Source organism: Brachycentrus maculatus, unplaced genomic scaffold, assembly GCF_059751285.1.
Source record: "Brachycentrus maculatus isolate JH-2025_06_01 unplaced genomic scaffold, ASM5975128v1 h1tg000396l, whole genome shotgun sequence".
NCBI lineage: Eukaryota > Metazoa > Arthropoda > Insecta > Trichoptera > Brachycentridae > Brachycentrus > Brachycentrus maculatus.
The window spans coordinates 484,773-505,000 of NW_028281145.1; the positions used below are offsets into that span (position 1 = coordinate 484,773).

At 30.3% G+C, this 20,228-nt stretch overlaps 1 protein-coding gene across 1 annotated transcript in view; it reads left to right on the forward strand.

Annotated features, from left to right (window-relative positions):
- The first annotated feature begins 1,238 nt into the window (after positions 1-1,238).
- Positions 1,239-20,228, forward strand: part of egr (TNF superfamily member 12 eiger) — an 89,127-nt gene continuing 70,137 nt past the window's right edge. Inside the window, exon 1 of the mRNA XM_088270822.1 lies at positions 1,239-2,149. Within this exon, the coding sequence (XP_088126948.1) occupies positions 1,784-2,149 (366 nt within the window). The 5' untranslated portion in view covers positions 1,239-1,783. The remainder of the gene's footprint in view (positions 2,150-20,228) is intronic.

Genomic DNA, 20,228 nt, shown 5'->3' on the forward strand with positions numbered 1-20,228 from the left:
ATGGCGCATAGTAGGTACACGTGTAAAGTGAGTCGATAATTCGTTTAGGCGCCCTTCTCGCACTGTCGGCATCGCCCCAGTACGGCCAACGTAGTGCTAATTACACATCAGACCGTTACATTTTATATATATTTTTTTACTATGTGACCATTTCAATTTCAATTTAAATTCAATTTCAATTAACATAAACATTACAAACTATAAAAAAATTTAAATCGTATACATTAAAATAAAATATATGCAAGGGCTATTGCTAAAGGTGTAGAAAAATCCCGCTTCGGAAAACTCCTTCAGACACATGGAATAGATCAATATCCAATGAGATATTGTACAAAATAGCGGTAGCTCTTACTACAGGCATAACCATCAAGGACTATGAAGGAATATGTAATGTAGCAAGTAATGTATGACATACAATTCACATTCGTAAAGAAAAGATTGTTTCATTTTAAAATTTTGCTTAAATTATTTATTTAAAAAAAAAAACAGTTCTTCTTCTTTAAACGTTTAACTCATATAGTACGTATGTAATAACTTTTTTCATGTTCATCTTTTTGATTTTCGTTTTCTGTGAAAATCAAATATTTGTAGTTTATAATAGCATAATAATAAAATGTATATATATATATATATATATATATATATATATATATATATATATATATATATATATATATATATATATATATATATATATATATATATATATATATATATATATATATATATATATATATATATATATATATATATATATATATATATATATATATATATATATATATATATATATATATATATATATATATGTACAGCTATATAAATAAATATAGGTAAGTATGTATTTATATTTATATATTTTTTAAATGTCACAGAAATAACTGGCTTATAGGATGTTAACACATTTTTCACGTGATAAAAAATATGAACCTTGTGTGTAAGTTGTATAAGACTTTTCCTCTACACATCCCATTTGAATTTTAACGAATCTCAGTTTATTTGCTAAGATATTTCAAATTATTTTCGTTAAAATATTTTGAGGTATGTTAGTATATAACAAAAAAATGTTTGTTTATCTCTCTAAATAGCCCGGTTGATAAATAGCGTTATCAGTTGGTCTAGAAAAATGTGGTAGCAGTTAAGGCTCTATTCAAACATCGTAATCTCATTACTACCTTCCTGTGTAAGCTCAGAAAGCCATGCGTGTTTATAAACTGCATCGCATCGTCCGGCCGCCCAGTACATCAGCGGCCGTGCTGTTGCGAGGGTCGTCTGTCACGCCGTGACTCGTGAGCCTGACATTTACATTTCTAAATTAGAACTATCGAACGTCCGAACGAACTTGTTGCTATTCAAATAAACAGACTTTTGTATCAACTGAGGTAAAAAGTGGGTCGTTTTAATGAAATAAAAAATCTTAGCAATCCGACGAAGTTATCAACAAAATTTACTCGAATAGTAATTATTGTTCCTTGCATGTTGGATGCTCCATAAGTTTTTTTTCTGTTATTTAACACGTTCGAATATAAATGAATCACAGACTGTTTAATACCCTTATTCGTGTCAGATTCAATTGAATTCAATTCTCTCCCATAAGCGGTGACTGTTTTGTAAATTAAATCGGACTAGATAAAAATAAATAGATAAATACATCGTCGACGCAAACGATAAAATTAATTGACATAGGTATTTGTTTCTCGTTTAATATGTGATTCGTGCCGAAACTGGACGTTTAAAATCAAAATTAAAATTGAAAAAAAAAACAACAGTTGAACTTCGCAAGATGACGAAAACACCGTTTAATCTAATGCCGGACGGGGGAGTTCCCGCCAGGGAAGAAACATACGCCTTCATAGATGGATCAAAACAGGCGCCGATGGTCGAATCCCAGACGAAGGATGTAGAAAATAGCGTGTACATGGAAACCACCAAGAGGCTTCTGGAGAAGAGAAGAAGCATGTATCCCTTGTGCGGTGTCTTGCTCGCGGCGGTACTGGTGGCATGGTTGGTCGGACTGACGGTGGTCAGGGAACTGCAGCTGGCAGAGATCAGGAAGGGCGTGGAGGAACTGCGCGATGAGCTGAATGAACTCAAGAAAGGTATCATGGAAGACAGTTTCTTGGACGAGCTCAAAGGATTTGAAGATGAAGTGAGTACTTTATTTTTTCAATCGTCATCACTTAATCGAAGTCGACTTGTATTAAATATAAATTTTCATATTTACCTGATCAATGAATATTTTAAAATAAGAAAAATATTCATAACGGTCGTGTGAACTATACTCGTACCTACATTAGTGTAATCACTGATAATTTTCCGAATTGGTGACAATCCATCTTAAGAGTATCTCGTTTTGTTGATATTTTTTTTTCTTCATATTTACGTTTGGCTCAAATAAAGATTTTTTAAAAATTATCCGCTGTTAAATTGCGTATAAAATATGCACATACATATGGTACATACGCCATATGCCATTTTTAAGATAAAATTTTATTGCTTTCAAAGCACCTATAAAACAACATTTGTCTACATTATTTTGTACTTTTTACCATTCTGGTCTATATCGTAATATACACACACACATATATATATATATATATATATATATATATATATATATATATATATATATATATATATATATATACACATATATATATATATATATATATATATATATATATATATATATATATATATATATACACATATATATATATATATATATATATATATATATATATATATATATATATATATACATATATATATAAATATATATATATATATATATATATATATATATATATATATATATATATATATATATATATATATATATATATATATATACATGTTTAAACAAAAATCTGAATTCTAAATATAAAGTTTACAATAAATTAAATACTAAAATACCATTTTTGGCCTGATATGTAAAGTTTAAAAACACTGTATAAACATGAGTATTCACATAAAAATATTTTCATGCTAAGTATAACGTTTGTAACCTACATACTCAGGTAAAATATGCATATAAATTATTTAGATAATGCATAAATTATACATTATCGCAGCTGCAACTAATAAGACCATGTATCATGTACGAATTACGCGCACCTACCTATAATAATTAAACATACATAAATAATTTTAATTTATAAGTATTTTTATCGATTATGGTAATAGTTTGTTTATGAGTACTTGCGTAATTCATTTTATCAATATATCAGCATAATTGTATTATTATCAGTTAATGTAATAAAACAATAATATAATAAATTTTATCACTTAAAATTCTCAATTTATTTACTACGAATGAAAGATATCCCACAGAATGTCAAAGAAACACAATATGATAAGTAATAAACAAATTAGATTTACCTTTTAAAATATGTCAGTATCTATTTTATCTTATCATTTTAGTACAAAATTTGTGAAAGTTGAGGGTGACGTCTGTCTTGTACTCAATCGATGTATTTTTTTAGTTTATCTTAAGTCCTTTGAGATCAAGGACATTACAACATAATATTTTATAGGTATAATGATACTAGAATTATCGTGTAAGTGTTTTGCATCAGGAAGAAATTTGCATAATAAACGTACGGTAGATTATGCTTTACCTGCGTATTAAAATAATGTCGTTCAATATAAAACCGTATCCTTTTTTTATCTTTTACTTACTACTTACTACTTCTTTCAACATATCAAATCTTTTCCATAAATATTACTTTAAAATCAACAATACAGCATCAATATTTAAACTTTGGCAGATTATACTATTGTTTTAAAGAAATAAAATCGTTTTTATATTTCTTACAACATAAATTTTATTCTTTATATTTCGTGTACAATTTAGAAAAATTAGTTTTTTTAATTTACACTTTTAATTCGTTATCTGTAATACTGTGTAATCTGTAATACTGTCCGCCTCCGTAGTGTAATGGTCAGCATGCTCGGCTACCGTTCTGGAGGTTCCGGGTTCGATTCCCAGGGGGGTTTAATAAATTTTAAGTGATTTTTTCACTCTTATATATTTATTCAATATTACACTGGACTGGTACCTGAAGTGGAGGGCTGATCACCTTTCCTTCATGTGTAATCGATCGAGATAACACTGCGTTTATTTGAAGCAGTGCCCTATGCACCATTGGGGTGCGGTAAGGGATTTATTATTATTATTTATCTGCAATACTAGATTACGTTGACATTTTTTACAAGGTATGTTACTGAAAATAATGCTTTCACAGTATACTAATTCCATAACTGAAAAGTGCTTTTGAAAGGTAATTATGTCTCGTGTTTTATATGTATGTGAAAATGTGATTTTTCCGCCATTTTCCGCTACGAACTGTCAAACAAAAATATTTTTTCTAAAAATAATTTCGTATAACAAAATGTTTATGAATAAGATGGAATTATTAAATCTATTTATTGATTTTTTAAATACACATCAACCTATCTGTTTTCTAAGAACAAATAAACAAGTAGATGTTTCCATGATAATCTCGAAGCATGGGAGTTAATTTATAAATATTATTAAAGTAGGAACCCAACTACTAACTGTAACTCCTGGGCATGTTTATAATATGAGATTGTTGAGATAACGTGCCACATAGCATGGTAATGTCGCCTCAAAAGACAGTACACCATTCCGGCATTATGGTTGTATGTTAAGTTACATGCATTATGGTGAGCTGACACCATAAAGCTGGTAGCACTTTCTTTTATGGTATAATGGAGAGCTTCCGACTGCTGGTTGATTAAATTCAAGAGCTTTATTAAACAACTTCCTTGATTCTCAACAAAGTAAAGGCACTTCGTGGATTATTTACGGGTCTGTTTATTGCAGCATAGTTTAAATATATTATATGTCGATCAATAAAATATTGATAAAAATAAGAAATAATAACTTACGCACATTCTTGACACGTTACTCATACACATTCAACATTCGCTTTTCAAATTTTAATTGGTGCGTGTTATACTTATGTCAACTACCGTGCTGGAGGTCCCGGGTTCGATTCCCAGGGGGTGAAATTAAACAGTACTGCTTTTTCAATACAATATTTATTGAATACTGGACTGGACCCTGAAGCGCAGGAGTGATCACCTTGCCTGCGTGTAAATAACAATCAAGATAACACTGCGTCAATACGATGCAGTGCCCTATGCACCATTGGGTGCGGATAAGGACGAAGAAGAAGATACTTATATATTATGTATATAATGCATGCAAATAATAATAACTGATAAAATCACTTTCATTTGATTTTATGGCAAATTTACTTAATAAGTTATAAAATGAAAAATCACAAAGTTTAGTACTTAAAAAATAGTACTTTTTATATTTTTGATAAACGCAATACATACCATATAAAAAACTTAAATAATTTTAAGCATGTCAAATTTATAAAAATGTGAGCATACCTATGTAGTCCTAAACTACACACATATCCACAATCGCCACTTCAATATTTTGGAAACGTTATTTAGTTTACTAGGAAAATGTGGCGACGTATTTTATACTGGAACTGGAGTTACATATACTACAATATACATGTTTAATTTACTTTTTTCCTTTAGTAATTTCACGTACAACGTATTATTTTAACGGACCTGTCTATCCACGTTTAATATTATACATTACAGTATTTTTGTTGTTGCTGTAATTGCATTTATTTATAATACCATAACACTAGTGACATGACAAAATCATTTAACAAGTATTTGGACACACTCAAAATGTTGTAAAATCATTTAACACTTGAGTATAATGTGGTATCGTTATGATGCGTCAGCATTTTGGTAGCTCGCCGGCTTTACCAAATAAGGATTATTAGAAAATGGCGTTAAAGGCAAAGGAGAGACTATTTATGTATAATATCATATCACCGCCGCCAATAGTTGGTAGACAGCAGGTATCTCCAAGTGTAAATATTTCTCTGGAGATAATTTCAGCACATCTTTGCTTGTCTAAGTTCTAACTGGAACTTTGTTTATTTGCAAAATGATAATACGGCACGCCAATCTATGCAAACATTACCAAGACGGAGATGGCTTATAAATTGCATAGTAAATATGCTCAGTTTATGGCGGCAAATTCTTGGCATTCTTTCATTAAAAATGTTTACGGCATTCGTATTTAATAAACACAAATCTTTTTACTTAAGATGAAAGATCGCTTTTTCATGGAACGGCAATTTTAGCAGTTTTCAGCACACGCAAACGATAAATCTTCAAAACAGCTGTTTTTTCAGACCTGAAGCGCTGAAACGAACTCCGTATTGAATACTTTTATATTATAATTTAAATAAATACGCGTAGTTTATTTTTAAATGCAAATATATTACAGCCCATATTATTCATAAAAAAATATTTGTTATTTTCTTTAAATAAACTTCGTGTTTACTTTGAGTCATTATTGTTTGTTTCAAAACAATTCTGACATTCCTTTTCGACACATTTGTTCAAATAATACAATCATATTATACACACCTAAGTGATGTCATTCAGCAACAGTGTGTAGATACATCTATACAGTCGAGTCGAGCGCAATTTTATAAATAATGCACAAACAACGTGATTGGTTTTACATATTTTATTTTGGGACTTTTTATAATGCGACATAGGCAATGATTTAATCTATCCCAACGATGTATTTTAAAACCGGTAAAATAAGTTTCAATATATTGACCGTGTTGCAATATTAATCATTAGAGTTCCTGTTATACAATCGATCACTTCTTACAGCATCGATTCAAGTTCATTTCGAGGTCTGGTTCGCGAGAAATGTTCAGTGTTTAGTGCTCACCGCTCATATTCATCCGAAACCGGATCATGCATCAACAGATGTTGGCGCAGCCTCCATAAACTACAATATAAACCTCGCAATCAAACGGTTTACGTTTTTATTATCATCTCTCGGAGACATTCAATTTCATACTTACAAGCATTTTAAATTTTTTATTGGATATTTTATTATGGTACTTTCACATACTGCTATGTGAAATTCTGAATGGGTAACTAACGCTTTTAATTTTATGTTTTGATGCATTCGGTATGTGCAGAATTTTAACGATTGCACTGAGTTTTCTTTTCAGTAAAACATATACGTATTTTATTTTTTAAATAAGACATTATCAAAAACAAAATCGACACGTCAATTATATTGTGAGATATTTTGAAATTATTATGGACGAGAAAAATAGTTTGTTAAATCATTTAAGATATTTTTAATATGAAATATTTGATAATACGTAAATTTCAGTATATTGTAAAAAATACATATCCACTCCCCTATGGTGCATATAAATGCAGTGTTATCTTGATTGTTAACACATGAAGTAAAGGTCATCAGTCCTCCGCTTCAGATACCAGTTCAGGGTAATATTGAATAAATATTAGAGTGAAAAAATCACTTATATTATTTGACCCCCACCCCTGGGAATCCAACCCGGGACCTCCAGAACGGTAGCCAAGCGTGCTGACCATTACACCACGGAGGGGACATATTTCTAGCTATATAAAATTCAACGACAAAATTCTTCTGGTCACTCATTATGATCATCATCATAAAATTGTGATGGAAATTTTATCAGTGATACCATAATCACACAACTGATTATGGTATCAAAATCGGAAAATCCTTATATCAAGATGTGGCCATATATCGAAATACATGTCAGCAAAAACAAAGTATATTTTCATACTTATTTATTTATTTATTGAACGGCTGAAGCCTTTAAGATAATACATATATACAGTATCTAATATAAAAATTAAAAATAAACTAATGAATACACTAATAGATAAACAAAAAGTCTTGTAACAAATAGTCTTACAACATAAAATCTTACACAAAGTCTTATACAAAGGTTTAATAAATGGAAGTCTGGCCAGAATGGTGAACATCACACAGAGTATTAAGTGATCGCTTAAATCAGTCAATGCGGGTCGCGAGCCTTGTGAATGCCCAGACTTGCACGTATGCACGTGCCTATAAGCTTGTCATCTTATCAGAATGATTTAGAAGGTTTATTTATAACACATACGTGCTTGTACATTTATTTAATATGTGCGATAGCGCAGTAATCTTTATTATAAGAAATGCATCGTTAAACACGAATACCTAACCACCAGCCCATTAAATCCTTTAGCAAAGTTTATATTTACATAATAACATGAGCAAGAGTCGTATCATTGCTTTCAGTAACAATGCAACTCGGAGTTTTGTTTTGTTCGTTATCTTATTTGCTCTTTTATAATAATATGCATTCTGGGCGATAAGTAATCAGCCGCGCTCGACCAAGCGAGATCTGATTCCAGAAAGGCTTGCGAAATTGCCTGTTAGTGAAGGCCTATAAGGAAAAAGGATAGTCTGTTCACTTTCTTCTAAGAAGTATTTATACCTTTATTTATTTATTTTATACACGGTAAATTAGTATATCCACCATGTTAATAAAATAATGAAAAAAATATATTTGAAACTTAATTTATTTGTAGTTCATCCTTTATTGTTCACCCGTCAAATGAATTCAATCGCATTATTAACTTAAAATCCCGTGCTTTTTCAATATTCATTCAAACCCTCATCCGCACCCTAATGGTGCATAGGGCACTGCATCATATAAACAATAAAACATAACATCGTTAATATATAAGTGTAGTTAAAGGGTTATTATGTTGAAACAATGTTTTTTTATTGTAATATTTATTTAATATTACCCTGGACTGGTACCTGAAGCGGAGGGCTGATCACCTGTCCTTCATGCGTTAACGATCAAAATAACACTGCGTTTATATGATGCAGTGCCCTATGCACCATTGGTTGCGGATAAGGGTTTGAAATGTAGTTTATAAAATCTCTATTGAATCTCCCGTATGTATGTATTATAAAGTATGATATTAGAATTATGATCAATTTATGTATATTGCGTGTTGCATATTGTTCTAGCGAGAGATGTTTCTCAGTTGATACGTCATCGTCATGGTTACTGGTTTAACTTAATATTGAACCGACTATGACAACCTTCGTCTCATGTTACTTAGCCAAGCTATTATATCATTACCTACAGTCGTAGTCAAATTCGTAGTCAAATGTGAACGATTGCATTCATAAATAAATTAACATTTCTGCCCTCGGTGCCTTTATGCATTTCATGACTATTAATATTAACAACATTTTGAGTGTGTCCAAATACCTGTTCACAAATCTGGTTAATCTCTAATCACAGGAGTTATTTTTCTTATTTTTTGACATCTCAACATAGATGAAGAAGAATATGAGCATTTCTGCCTTCATATCATTTAGAAGTCTGGGCATTTACGACCGTCATAGGCTGGTTTAAGTGATCACTTTACACACGTGTAATATTCACCAATTCTACCTGTGATTGACAACCACACTACTCAAATTTGAACTCTTTCATCTCACCAATAGATGTCTCTAGTGAAATTCCAGTGATTCAAACATGTTTCAAAATTGAATTATATATATATATATATATATATAGAACATTCAAGAATTTGAGTGGTGTGGTTGTTAATCATAGGTAGAATTGGTGAATGTTACACGTGTGTTAAGTAATCACTCAAACCAGCCTATGACGGTCGTAAGCCCCATAAATGCCAGACTTCCATTTACTTCTTCATCTATGTTGAAATGTCAAAAAATGAAATGACTGTTAATATTTTTAAATATTGTTAATTATTTACTTTTTTTTAAATCCTTCTTTCCATATTAGCAGTTTACAGTCGGAGTCAACTGCCTCAAGCTGCCGAAGCTGGGCATTATGCTGTTTCCATACAAAAATCTTGTTCAACGTACACTGACATTTTAAGAGGTCTAATCGACTGCTGCAGTTGACTTGCTGTCGAGTGTCACTTGTCATGTCTTCAGGATCTTAGTGCGGAAACAAACTGGCAACTTGAATCAATTGGCTCCGACTGCTTGAAGCTGCTAGTCTGCTTCCGGCCTGATAACAACACTCTCCTACTATATATTATAGATCTCTCCTATTATAGATTGATAAAGATTATATATAATCTTTATTAATCTAATAGTCGCTCATATTTTCATGTTCACGTGCGTTGGACAAGTTTCAGGATTCAATTATCGCCTTTGTTTTCAGTTTGTTTTTTTAATCACCCTACTAAACTATTGTCGGATATTCGAGAAAACACAGTTATTCTTAGAGCTATCTAGCCTTCACCCATACTAATGGGTGAAGACTAGATATTAGGTAATATTTTTTGCCTTAATATTGAGTGAGTTTCACTGAACAGATATTTGAAGCGTAACCCCACTCTTAGGTTCACATAAAAATGTAACTAAATGATATTTGTATGAAATATATATTTTTTGGACAATAGTTATTTTACGTCTTCCTTGCAGAGCTTATAGATTTACTTTTTATTTACAATCATTTCATTCTCTATTTTTATAAATACTTTCGTACATTGTGGTTGAATCACTAGTTCTTTTTTTAAGAGAAATAACTGGGTTTTTATATCAAATATGCAAATATTTCAATTTCATGCATTCTTTTTGTGAGCCTACGTGACTCATCATTAAAAATAGGCGTCAAATTGCAGTAGAGTGGATTCGAACCCAGAAACTCTGACTAACTTGGTTAGGGTAGCGGACTCTGACTAGAAAGTCCGCTACCCTAACCAAGGGACCACAACCCGTTACTGAATGATATTATCTTAACTTAACGAGCTTTTTAAAATGTACTACATATTCAAATATTTTGTGCTTTTAATTTAAATAAAGCGCATATTGAATGAAAAACACCAGATATTCTCAAATTGATTTATTCATAATATTCGAGTATATCGAAGGCGGAATTCGTTAAGAATGTATTTTAAATTCGGCGCAAATAACATTGGCTGGTTTCTGTATCTAACAATTTCATGCAACTAATTAGTACGTTTTATTTTTAAATTCTAGCATTTACTTTACAAAATCTGGTACATTTGTGTTTATTTCTCACATTGTTAGGTGTTGTGTACGTGTTTCCAAGAACTATTATACGCTAGGCCAAATACGTTCATGCTAAATTCTCTGCCAAACATTTGTTTGTTTACCCAATAAAAAATGAAATATTGCAAAGGTTCGATCGGACACCGAACACAAATACGAACATAAAAATGCTTTACACTTCGAACAATGACTCGCATTGTTTCAAGTCAACAAAAACTGAACTCATTTTTAAGACAACTTCAAAGCGGGAACGTTTTATGTTGTGTTTATTTTTATTTTTCACCTCTTTCGTTTTTGCACTTAATAAGAGTTAAACACCGGCTGCATTAAATTTGCAGCATAATCTGAATGCGCTTTTTACACTTTTGATTGAGTGCCAAAGTAGGATTCTATTTTTATAATTGTATAAATAAATGCATCCCATTCTATTTATTTCATGTTAGTACGGGAATACACATGCAGATTGGAGTTGCCGTATTATATGTCATTCTCGGTTTCGATATAAAAAAACGCATGGTCGCACCGAATAGGATTTTGGTATTATAATAAAACCGATACTCCAACTCCAAGCTGCCTTTGTGTTCTTGCTTTAATCACGCTATTTTACAGCAACATTAAATTGAATTATTGAAATTAATCGATAAAGTATTATTTACACACACCGTTTTTTTAAAACATTTTTCCATAAAAAAATAAGATTCGAAATAATTCATTATTCAGTACAACAAATGTCCAACCAACTTTTGCATGATGATCGAATAAGATGGCCGACTGTGGCCTATTCATGTGAACTTCTCCACATCATAGAGAATATCATAGAAAATTCATCAGCTTCGAAACGCAATGCCAGACCTTCCATTTCACATCTGTAAGTGTTTCACTATCTCTATGGCATTATCTTTATATTTATTAATTAATTTAAAAGTACATAATATAACAAAAATTAATATTGATTCTCAATGGAAATTCACAACTACTTAATGCTTTTAAATTATCTACTGATATTTTTTTGGGGATTTACATTTCCATAACATTATAAATCACCAGCTAACATATTTAGCTTCTTCCACGTCATAATAGTCTGATGATGTCAGTAATGACAAAACCCGGTCGCTAGTAAAATAAATTAGTGGAATTTTTTCGTTGAAAATAATGAATATTATTTTTAAATATTTTTATAATTTTTTTATTGATATCTAACATGTTTGAAGAAAAATATAGAAGTATTAGTATTTACACGGTTTACGATCTATCACTGGCTGTTAAGGTTACCACTTTATTTATACACCATGTAGCATCCACCATTCTACCCATTATGGACAGCAACATTACTCATATTTCGCCCAAATGCACTGACATTCAAATTCTTTTTCATCTTTATATATGTATCAATAAAACAAATATTTATAAAAGTAACTAATTAAACACCGCCAAAAACAAAAACAATGTCCGCCTCCGTGGTGTAATGGTCAGCGTGTTTAGCTACCGTGCTGGAGGTCCTGGGTTCGATTCCCAGGGGGGTGAAAATAAATAATAGTGATTTTACACTGAAATATTTATTTAATATTACCCTGGACTGGTTCCTGAAGCGCAAGAGTGATCACTTGCCTTCGTGTAAGTAATGATCAAGATAACACTGCGTCAATTCGATGCAGTGCTCTATGCACCATTGGGTGCGGATAAGGGTTATAAGTATAAGGAATGAACTAATTAAATATTTTTCTTTTATTGTTTTCGTTGGCTTGAATTTTACGTCAGTAATGAAAGTATCTATTATCCCGTTCTATATTCTTACATTTGGGTTCAATTTAAATTCCAACGAGTTGAATTTCATGCATTATAAACATTTTACATTACAGTATAACCAAACAAGCTAACAGTGTTTTATGCACTATTGCCTAAAGAAAAAAATATCAATGAAAAATCTAGTTCTGGACCAAACGCAATGACATCGTCTTTCGGAAAAAAATGTACGAAAGCTTTTATTAATTTACACGGTCGCAGTTTACATATGTAATTTATGTATGCCACTCTTCTCTTATTCGTTTCTATGATTATTTTTTAAAAAAAATCAATTTAATTATTTTTTGTGTAAAATGCTGATTTTATACTTTAAGGGTATTTTTTGCTTATTTTATGTGATGTTTTATATATACTTATAAATGATTGCTTTCTACATCGTTTTGACATTTTTATTAAACGTATCGGCTGAGTAGATTAAGATTCCTATATGGTGTTTGAAAATGACGCAGAATGCATCGAAACACGTATTACCTACAATAGATTTAAAGAAATAGTGGTATTTATCTAGTAAAAATTCAATTTAAAAATAGTTTTTATCAAATAAAATTATTTAATACTGTTTCCTTGACGCTGGCAACGCGACATTCCAGCTGGTTGAATCCCTATTAAGAATTAGCAATCAGTTCCCGGTACTTCTCTGACATCGCCTCAAGGAAAACGAATATGATTAGATGACTAAACACATTTCACGAAAGGTCAGAGGGCACCTTGTTCATTCATTAACTGTGTCTATTAATCTATTCTGGCTCACTTCTGGTAGATTCACAAAAGGCATCCGACACTAAAGAATCATTTATTTGGCCCCGATTTGCAACATTACTCCGCACTTTATTTCATTTTCATTTGTTATACAATCATTAATTATTATTTGTGTTAAGGTTTGAAACTGTAAGATAAGATACCAGAATGTATGAAGAATTAATTAATTAAAACCCAAAAAAAAATAGCTACTATACTCTGAATTAATTTTTCTTGCTTATTTTTTTAATGAACATATTTTCCTAAAAAAATTAATTTTTTTACGCACCATCTTATATATATATATATATATATATATATATATATATATATATATATATATATATATATATATATATATATATATATATATACATATCGCTCACTCCTTTCAACAACGTCATATATCAAAATACTTGATTTTTCAGGAGATCTTTTTTAAAGTTGAAAAATAAAGTCAAATGTATTAAAAATAAATATCAAGCCATTTGTTTTACATTTTACTGTGTAACAAATATTTTGATTGAATTTGAATGTTTTTTCTCCATTTGAATAAAATTAAGTTTATTTAAAAAAATTATTAAAAAATACCTTTTTTTCAAAATGCAAAAACAACACTTTCTGCCCTGTAGCGGGTAAGTATTAAGTTAAAAATATGCCACTTTTGCTGGGATATTGTACATTTTCTGGGCATTCAGAAAACATGCACAACTGAATATTTACTATTTTTTATATGACGTTGTTGAAAGGAGTGAGCGATATATGCATAATATATTAAAAACTACAAAAATATGTGTATAAAAATGAATGCATATAACATGCAAACAAAAAATATATAAACATATTTAAATTATTATAAAAAAAATTACCTTTGGTGAAATAAATTTGAAAAAGTGTTATTTATTTGACATTTCGTTGGCATCGTCTGGAAAGCATTACAATATACTACGCGGCATTGGACTACTTTCAATTCACTGTTCGCGTTTAAATCAGGATAAAATGATGTAATTATTCGAGTCCGGTCCAAAGAAACATTGTCATGTGACGGAATATTCTATTCCTGCACCTCGAGAGCGATCGAATCAAGTATTTCAATTGATCTAACGTCAAATCGTTAACAACGTATTGATGGAAATAACTTAGGCATTATTCCCTGATCGCTGGTGGCCCAAGTGTTTTATTGACCAATTGTTCTCCATTAAAAGTCACATCATCTCAATCACGTTTCATGCTATTTCTGGACTATTATAAGGAGATCGAATTAATTTAACCGCTGAAATCAACAAATCGTTTTACCCTCTTAGCCTTTATTCATCAACTGAAGTGATTACGAAAGCATTATGTAGTTTTCTTATTAAACGGTCCTTGTCAGAATTTGATTGGCACTAATTTCAATTTTAACGACTTTGAAATCATGTGAGCCAACTTATTCCCATTCACTGTTAGAATATATATATATATATATATAATTTTTCAACTGAAGAATTATTAGTTTAGATTTGTAAATTTTACTTTTTATCGAATATAAAATTGGCATTTTGATTCCTAGAATTTACATGAAAAATGTAAATGAGCAAATTCCGTGGAATGTGACGAATTCGCTGTGATCGTTTGATCTTCCGACTTTATACTTCACCGCATAGTTTATTATTATTATTATTTTACCATGCTTAATTAAATTTATAGATGTCTGATCCAGTTTTTTTTGTTTAATGAGATTTTCGACTCCTTGTGACTGCACACAATCACACACATACACGCACACAATAATATGAATATATATATATATATATATATATATATATATATATATATATATATATATATATATATATATATATATATATATATATATATATATATATATATATATATTTTTTTTTTTTTTTTTTTTTCAGCCTTGTCCGTACCCAATGATGCAACGTTTATAGGCAGTGTTATCTTGAACGTTAAGCGCTTCAGATTGCAGTTTACGGTAATATTATATGCGTGTAATATTTAATACGTATACGGAGACCGCCGTGAATATTAGTGATTTTACACTGTACACACTAATATTTATTTAATATTACCCTTGCCTTCTTGTAAGCAGCTATCAAGATAACACTACGTTAATACGATGCAGTGCTTCGTGCACCACTGTGTGCAGATAAGGGTTAGATGAAGAAGAAGAATGTATACACTTGGATCTCTTTTTATGCGATAGATACGTTCCACGGGGAATCGCTTAAAAAATCGTATAAAAAAAACTTGAAGTAGGTACATACAAAACTGGGGGATAGGTTCCATTATTTTTAAAAACCGCATAACTTCAAATAAACATGATAGAATGTACCAAAAATCGCATAAAAAAGTTTATAAAAAAATCATAAAAATAAAAACAGAAGAGCTTTTTCCTTAATTAAATATCCACATATGGGTTATCGTTTTTGAGATAAATCTTCAATACAAATTATTAGTGCTTTTTCTGTTTTTTTTCAATAAAGCATCTTTTGAATACGATGTAAGATTTGAGCTTAACTTTGGGCCAGTGACATAATCACACTTTAACGGTTGTGACTTGCACTAGTCTAAAATTTAGATTTTTTGAATGAGAATTCGCATAAAAAAGTCTTGAACTTCATACAAGAATAAGGGATAGGTTCCATTATATTTGAAAATCGCACAACTTCAAAATCCCATAAAATGATCCGCATAAAAACAGACCTGAGTGTATACACATTTAAATATTTGAATTAACAGCAGTAGCAAAATGTACAGTATGTGCCTACACCATATTCTCATTTCGCTTATAGCTTTGTAGCTATAAGGGCGTCGAATGCAATTTCTTACAAAGTGTGTACATGCATGTTGTGTTTCCAATATCGATCAACAAAGGAATATTTAGTGTCTTTTCTTTTAGACAGCTCGACGATGAGTTTCATACACCGATGAGTTTCATACACCTTTAGCCTCCCACGCGAATTCCCTGCCGACAGCTCAACAGCATATGTATAATATGTGGTGATAAACCGCAGAACTGACGCCAGTGGGTTGTGCTTCACACATCACAAAATGCCCTCTGATTTATAATTTCTTTCGGTAAACAAAAAATAAACTCTCGAAATTCATATTGAAATAAAGTCATTTTAAATAGAAACCATTTGCTTCCGTTGAATTACGAATATGCTTCATTTATTTTTTGTAATGATTAATTTTATTTCTTGTAAACCGCAGAAAACGATTTTTCAAATTACATGTTTAATAGAATGTTTTTTAAAAGGTATACAAATTCAAATTTCCCGGAATAAATTGATTGGCGGCACTCGCCATGCGGCATGTTGCGCCATGTTGTTGAAACCAAATTCGGCAATTCTGCTTTTTGACATAGCCATTTAACCAAAAATGGGCCTCATCGGTGAACAAAATTTTGCGTTGAAAAGATGATCAAGCCGAATATTGTTTTCGTCCCATTCACCGAACCTACGACGCGCATAATGATCATTCAGTCTATTCATGGTGAAATGGCAAAACGTGCTGACTACAAATAAACTGTCAAATTAACAGTCTGTAGAAACAATGTTGCCAGTGTAAAAACCTCTAAAAAATCGACCTACACATACAAGTAATTTTATAGTATAGTATACGGGTTTATCAAGTATGAAAAATAATCTAAATTTTCCCCCTCGTATCGTATTCATTGATATTAGATCACTATACGATAAGATGTCAAATTAATAATGAAAAATGAAAGGGCGCCTAGAAGTGAGTTAAGATATAATAAATTTCTATTCATACCGTCGATCTAAATACCTGAGCTATCGAGCATCTAACTTTAACTAGGATCTCATGACTGCCGCTAAGAATAAATAAATTCCACACTACATCGTGTTTCAACTGGGCATTTCCGATAGCGACAAGGAGGGGCTGCTTAGTATCATGTCTGATATGTTCGATAGGTCTCTACATTTCGCGTACTGGAGAGTTTCAAGAGGGCAATTTATTGAGGATTGGAATTTAAACGAATATTTCACACCTTCTTATATTTGAACTTGGAACGTTGAAATTCCATGTACGTCATGAAGAAGTCAAATCATTGAGAATTGGAATTTAAACAAATTCTTCACTTTTTCTAATGTTTGAACATGGAACGTTGAAATTTCGTGTACATCGTGAACAGGAATATGAAGAAGTCAAATTATTGAGAATTATAATTTAAACGAATTCTTCACTTTTCTAATATTTGAACTTGGAACGTTGAAATTTCATGTAGGTACATCGTGAATTGGAAGACGAAGGGGTCAAATTATTGAGAATTGGAATTTAATCGAATTCTTAACTTTTTCTAATATTTGAACTTAGAACGTTGAAATTTCATTTGCATCATACACAGAAACAAGAAGGGGTCAAATTACTGACGAATGGAATTTTAACGAATTCTTTACTATTTCAAGGGTTTTTTTAAACTAAAAAGGTCACTCATATCATATCACTTCATATCAAGCTTTTTACAAAAAAAAATGTATTTTCAAATATCATTCAGATATTCATTAAATTACCATATTTTAACATTTTGACGAATTATATAAATAAAGATTGTAATAACGTAAGCGCGAACATTGTTTCGCTTAGTTGATTTTGCAAATTTAAATAAATAAATGTATGTATATATATATATATATATATATATATATATATATATATATATTTATATATATATATATATATATATATATATATATATATATTATATATATATATATATATATATATATATATATATATATATATATATATATATATATATATATATATATATATATATATATATATATATATATATATATATATATATATATATATATATATATATATATATATATATATATATATATATATATATATATATATATATATATATATATATATATATATATATATATATATATATATATATATATATATATATATATATATATATATATATATATATATATATATATATATATATATATATATATATATATATATATATATATATATATATATATATATATATATATCCGTAACGAAAGGTGCCGGAACGCCGTTCCACCGCGTTGCATCAAAAGAAGCCTTGAAAACTATTTCAAACATTTGAACATGAAAAGTTGAAATTTCATTAATATCATAAACAGGAACACGAAAGGGTCAATTTATTGATGATTGGAATTTAAACGAATACTTCACACCTTCTTATAAAGGGTCATTATTATATCATCATAATATTTTACTTTAAGTTACTTTAATAATGTGAATAAACTATTTGGTAAATATTTGAATTTGGAGCGTTGAATTTTCGTGTACATCGTAAAGGACTCAATTTATTGAGGTTTGGAATTTAAACGAATTCCTTTTACCTACTCATATTTAAACTGATTGTGATGAAATTTTGTTTCCGTCATGAACATATTACGGTTGGTGAACATAGTGTATGTACTTATGTATGGTATTTATATAGTGAAGCGTGTAGGTACTTAAATCAAATGCAGCATTAACTGTTCCCTAATATTTCAGCTCTGCATTTTACAATATTTTACTGCTATTACGGAAATGTCTGCTTAAAGAAATATCTGAATTAATTTACGACTCGAAATCCAATTTTTAAAGTCAACAGAGACATTACTTGGCAATAGTGCAGTGTGTTAATGGTCATATTGCACATTTGTGCTGATGTAGGTGGCTGAAAAAGCAAATGCTTCGCGAGTATTTTTTGTCGTTTTCCGAAAGCGGCAAATAAAAAACCAGGCAAAACAGCTCGGAGTGTTAAAAAAAACTTTACTGCAGCTGTCTACACGTCTCGCTAAACGAAGGATCATTATTTTGCGATATATATTTCATCGCAAATGGGTTTTACTTTAAAGCTGTCACAAAGAGACCAATAAAATATGAGAGACCAAAATGGAATAAGAAATGACGATTCTAACGTATGACTCTTGATTTAAACTCGAGATTTAAAAAAATAATATGTATTAGTTGCCTAAGAAAATTTTCCTTGCTTATTATGTACCTACAAGAATTTACAGCATATTCAGTTTATATATCTTAAAAACGACAGCGTATAGTAAATAATAAATGAATAAGGTTGATCCCTAAAAATAATGCAAAAGATACAATGGATTCAATATCTTATATCAATCAAGATTTGTCACAAAATTAATTTATTCGTCCTATTCGTCTTGTCATATTTTCTAAATAAGACACCACTAAATCTGAAAAATAAATTAGTAGTGTAATGGTCTGCACGCTCGGCTACCGTACGTCCCGGGTTCGATTACCAGGAAGAGTCAAATATCAATTGGTGATTTTTCACTCTAATATTTATTCAATATTACCCTGGACTGCGGAGGGCAAATCACCTTTCCTTCATGTGTAAACGATCCAGATAACATTGCGTTTATATGACACAGTGCCTTATGCACCACCGAGTGAGGTCCTCGGATCGTTTCCCAGGAGGGGTCTTAAGCTATTTTTTACTCTAATATCTATTCAATATTACCCTAGACTGGTACCGGAATGTTTTAACGATCAAGATAACACTGCGTTTATATGGTGCAGTGGCCTATGCACCATTAGATTCGGATAACGGTATGATGATAATGAAATCTGATAGATCTTTATGCCCTATTGCCTCATCAATTTTTGTCAACTGCATATCCTTTCGCATATTCTGTTTCCAAATTCT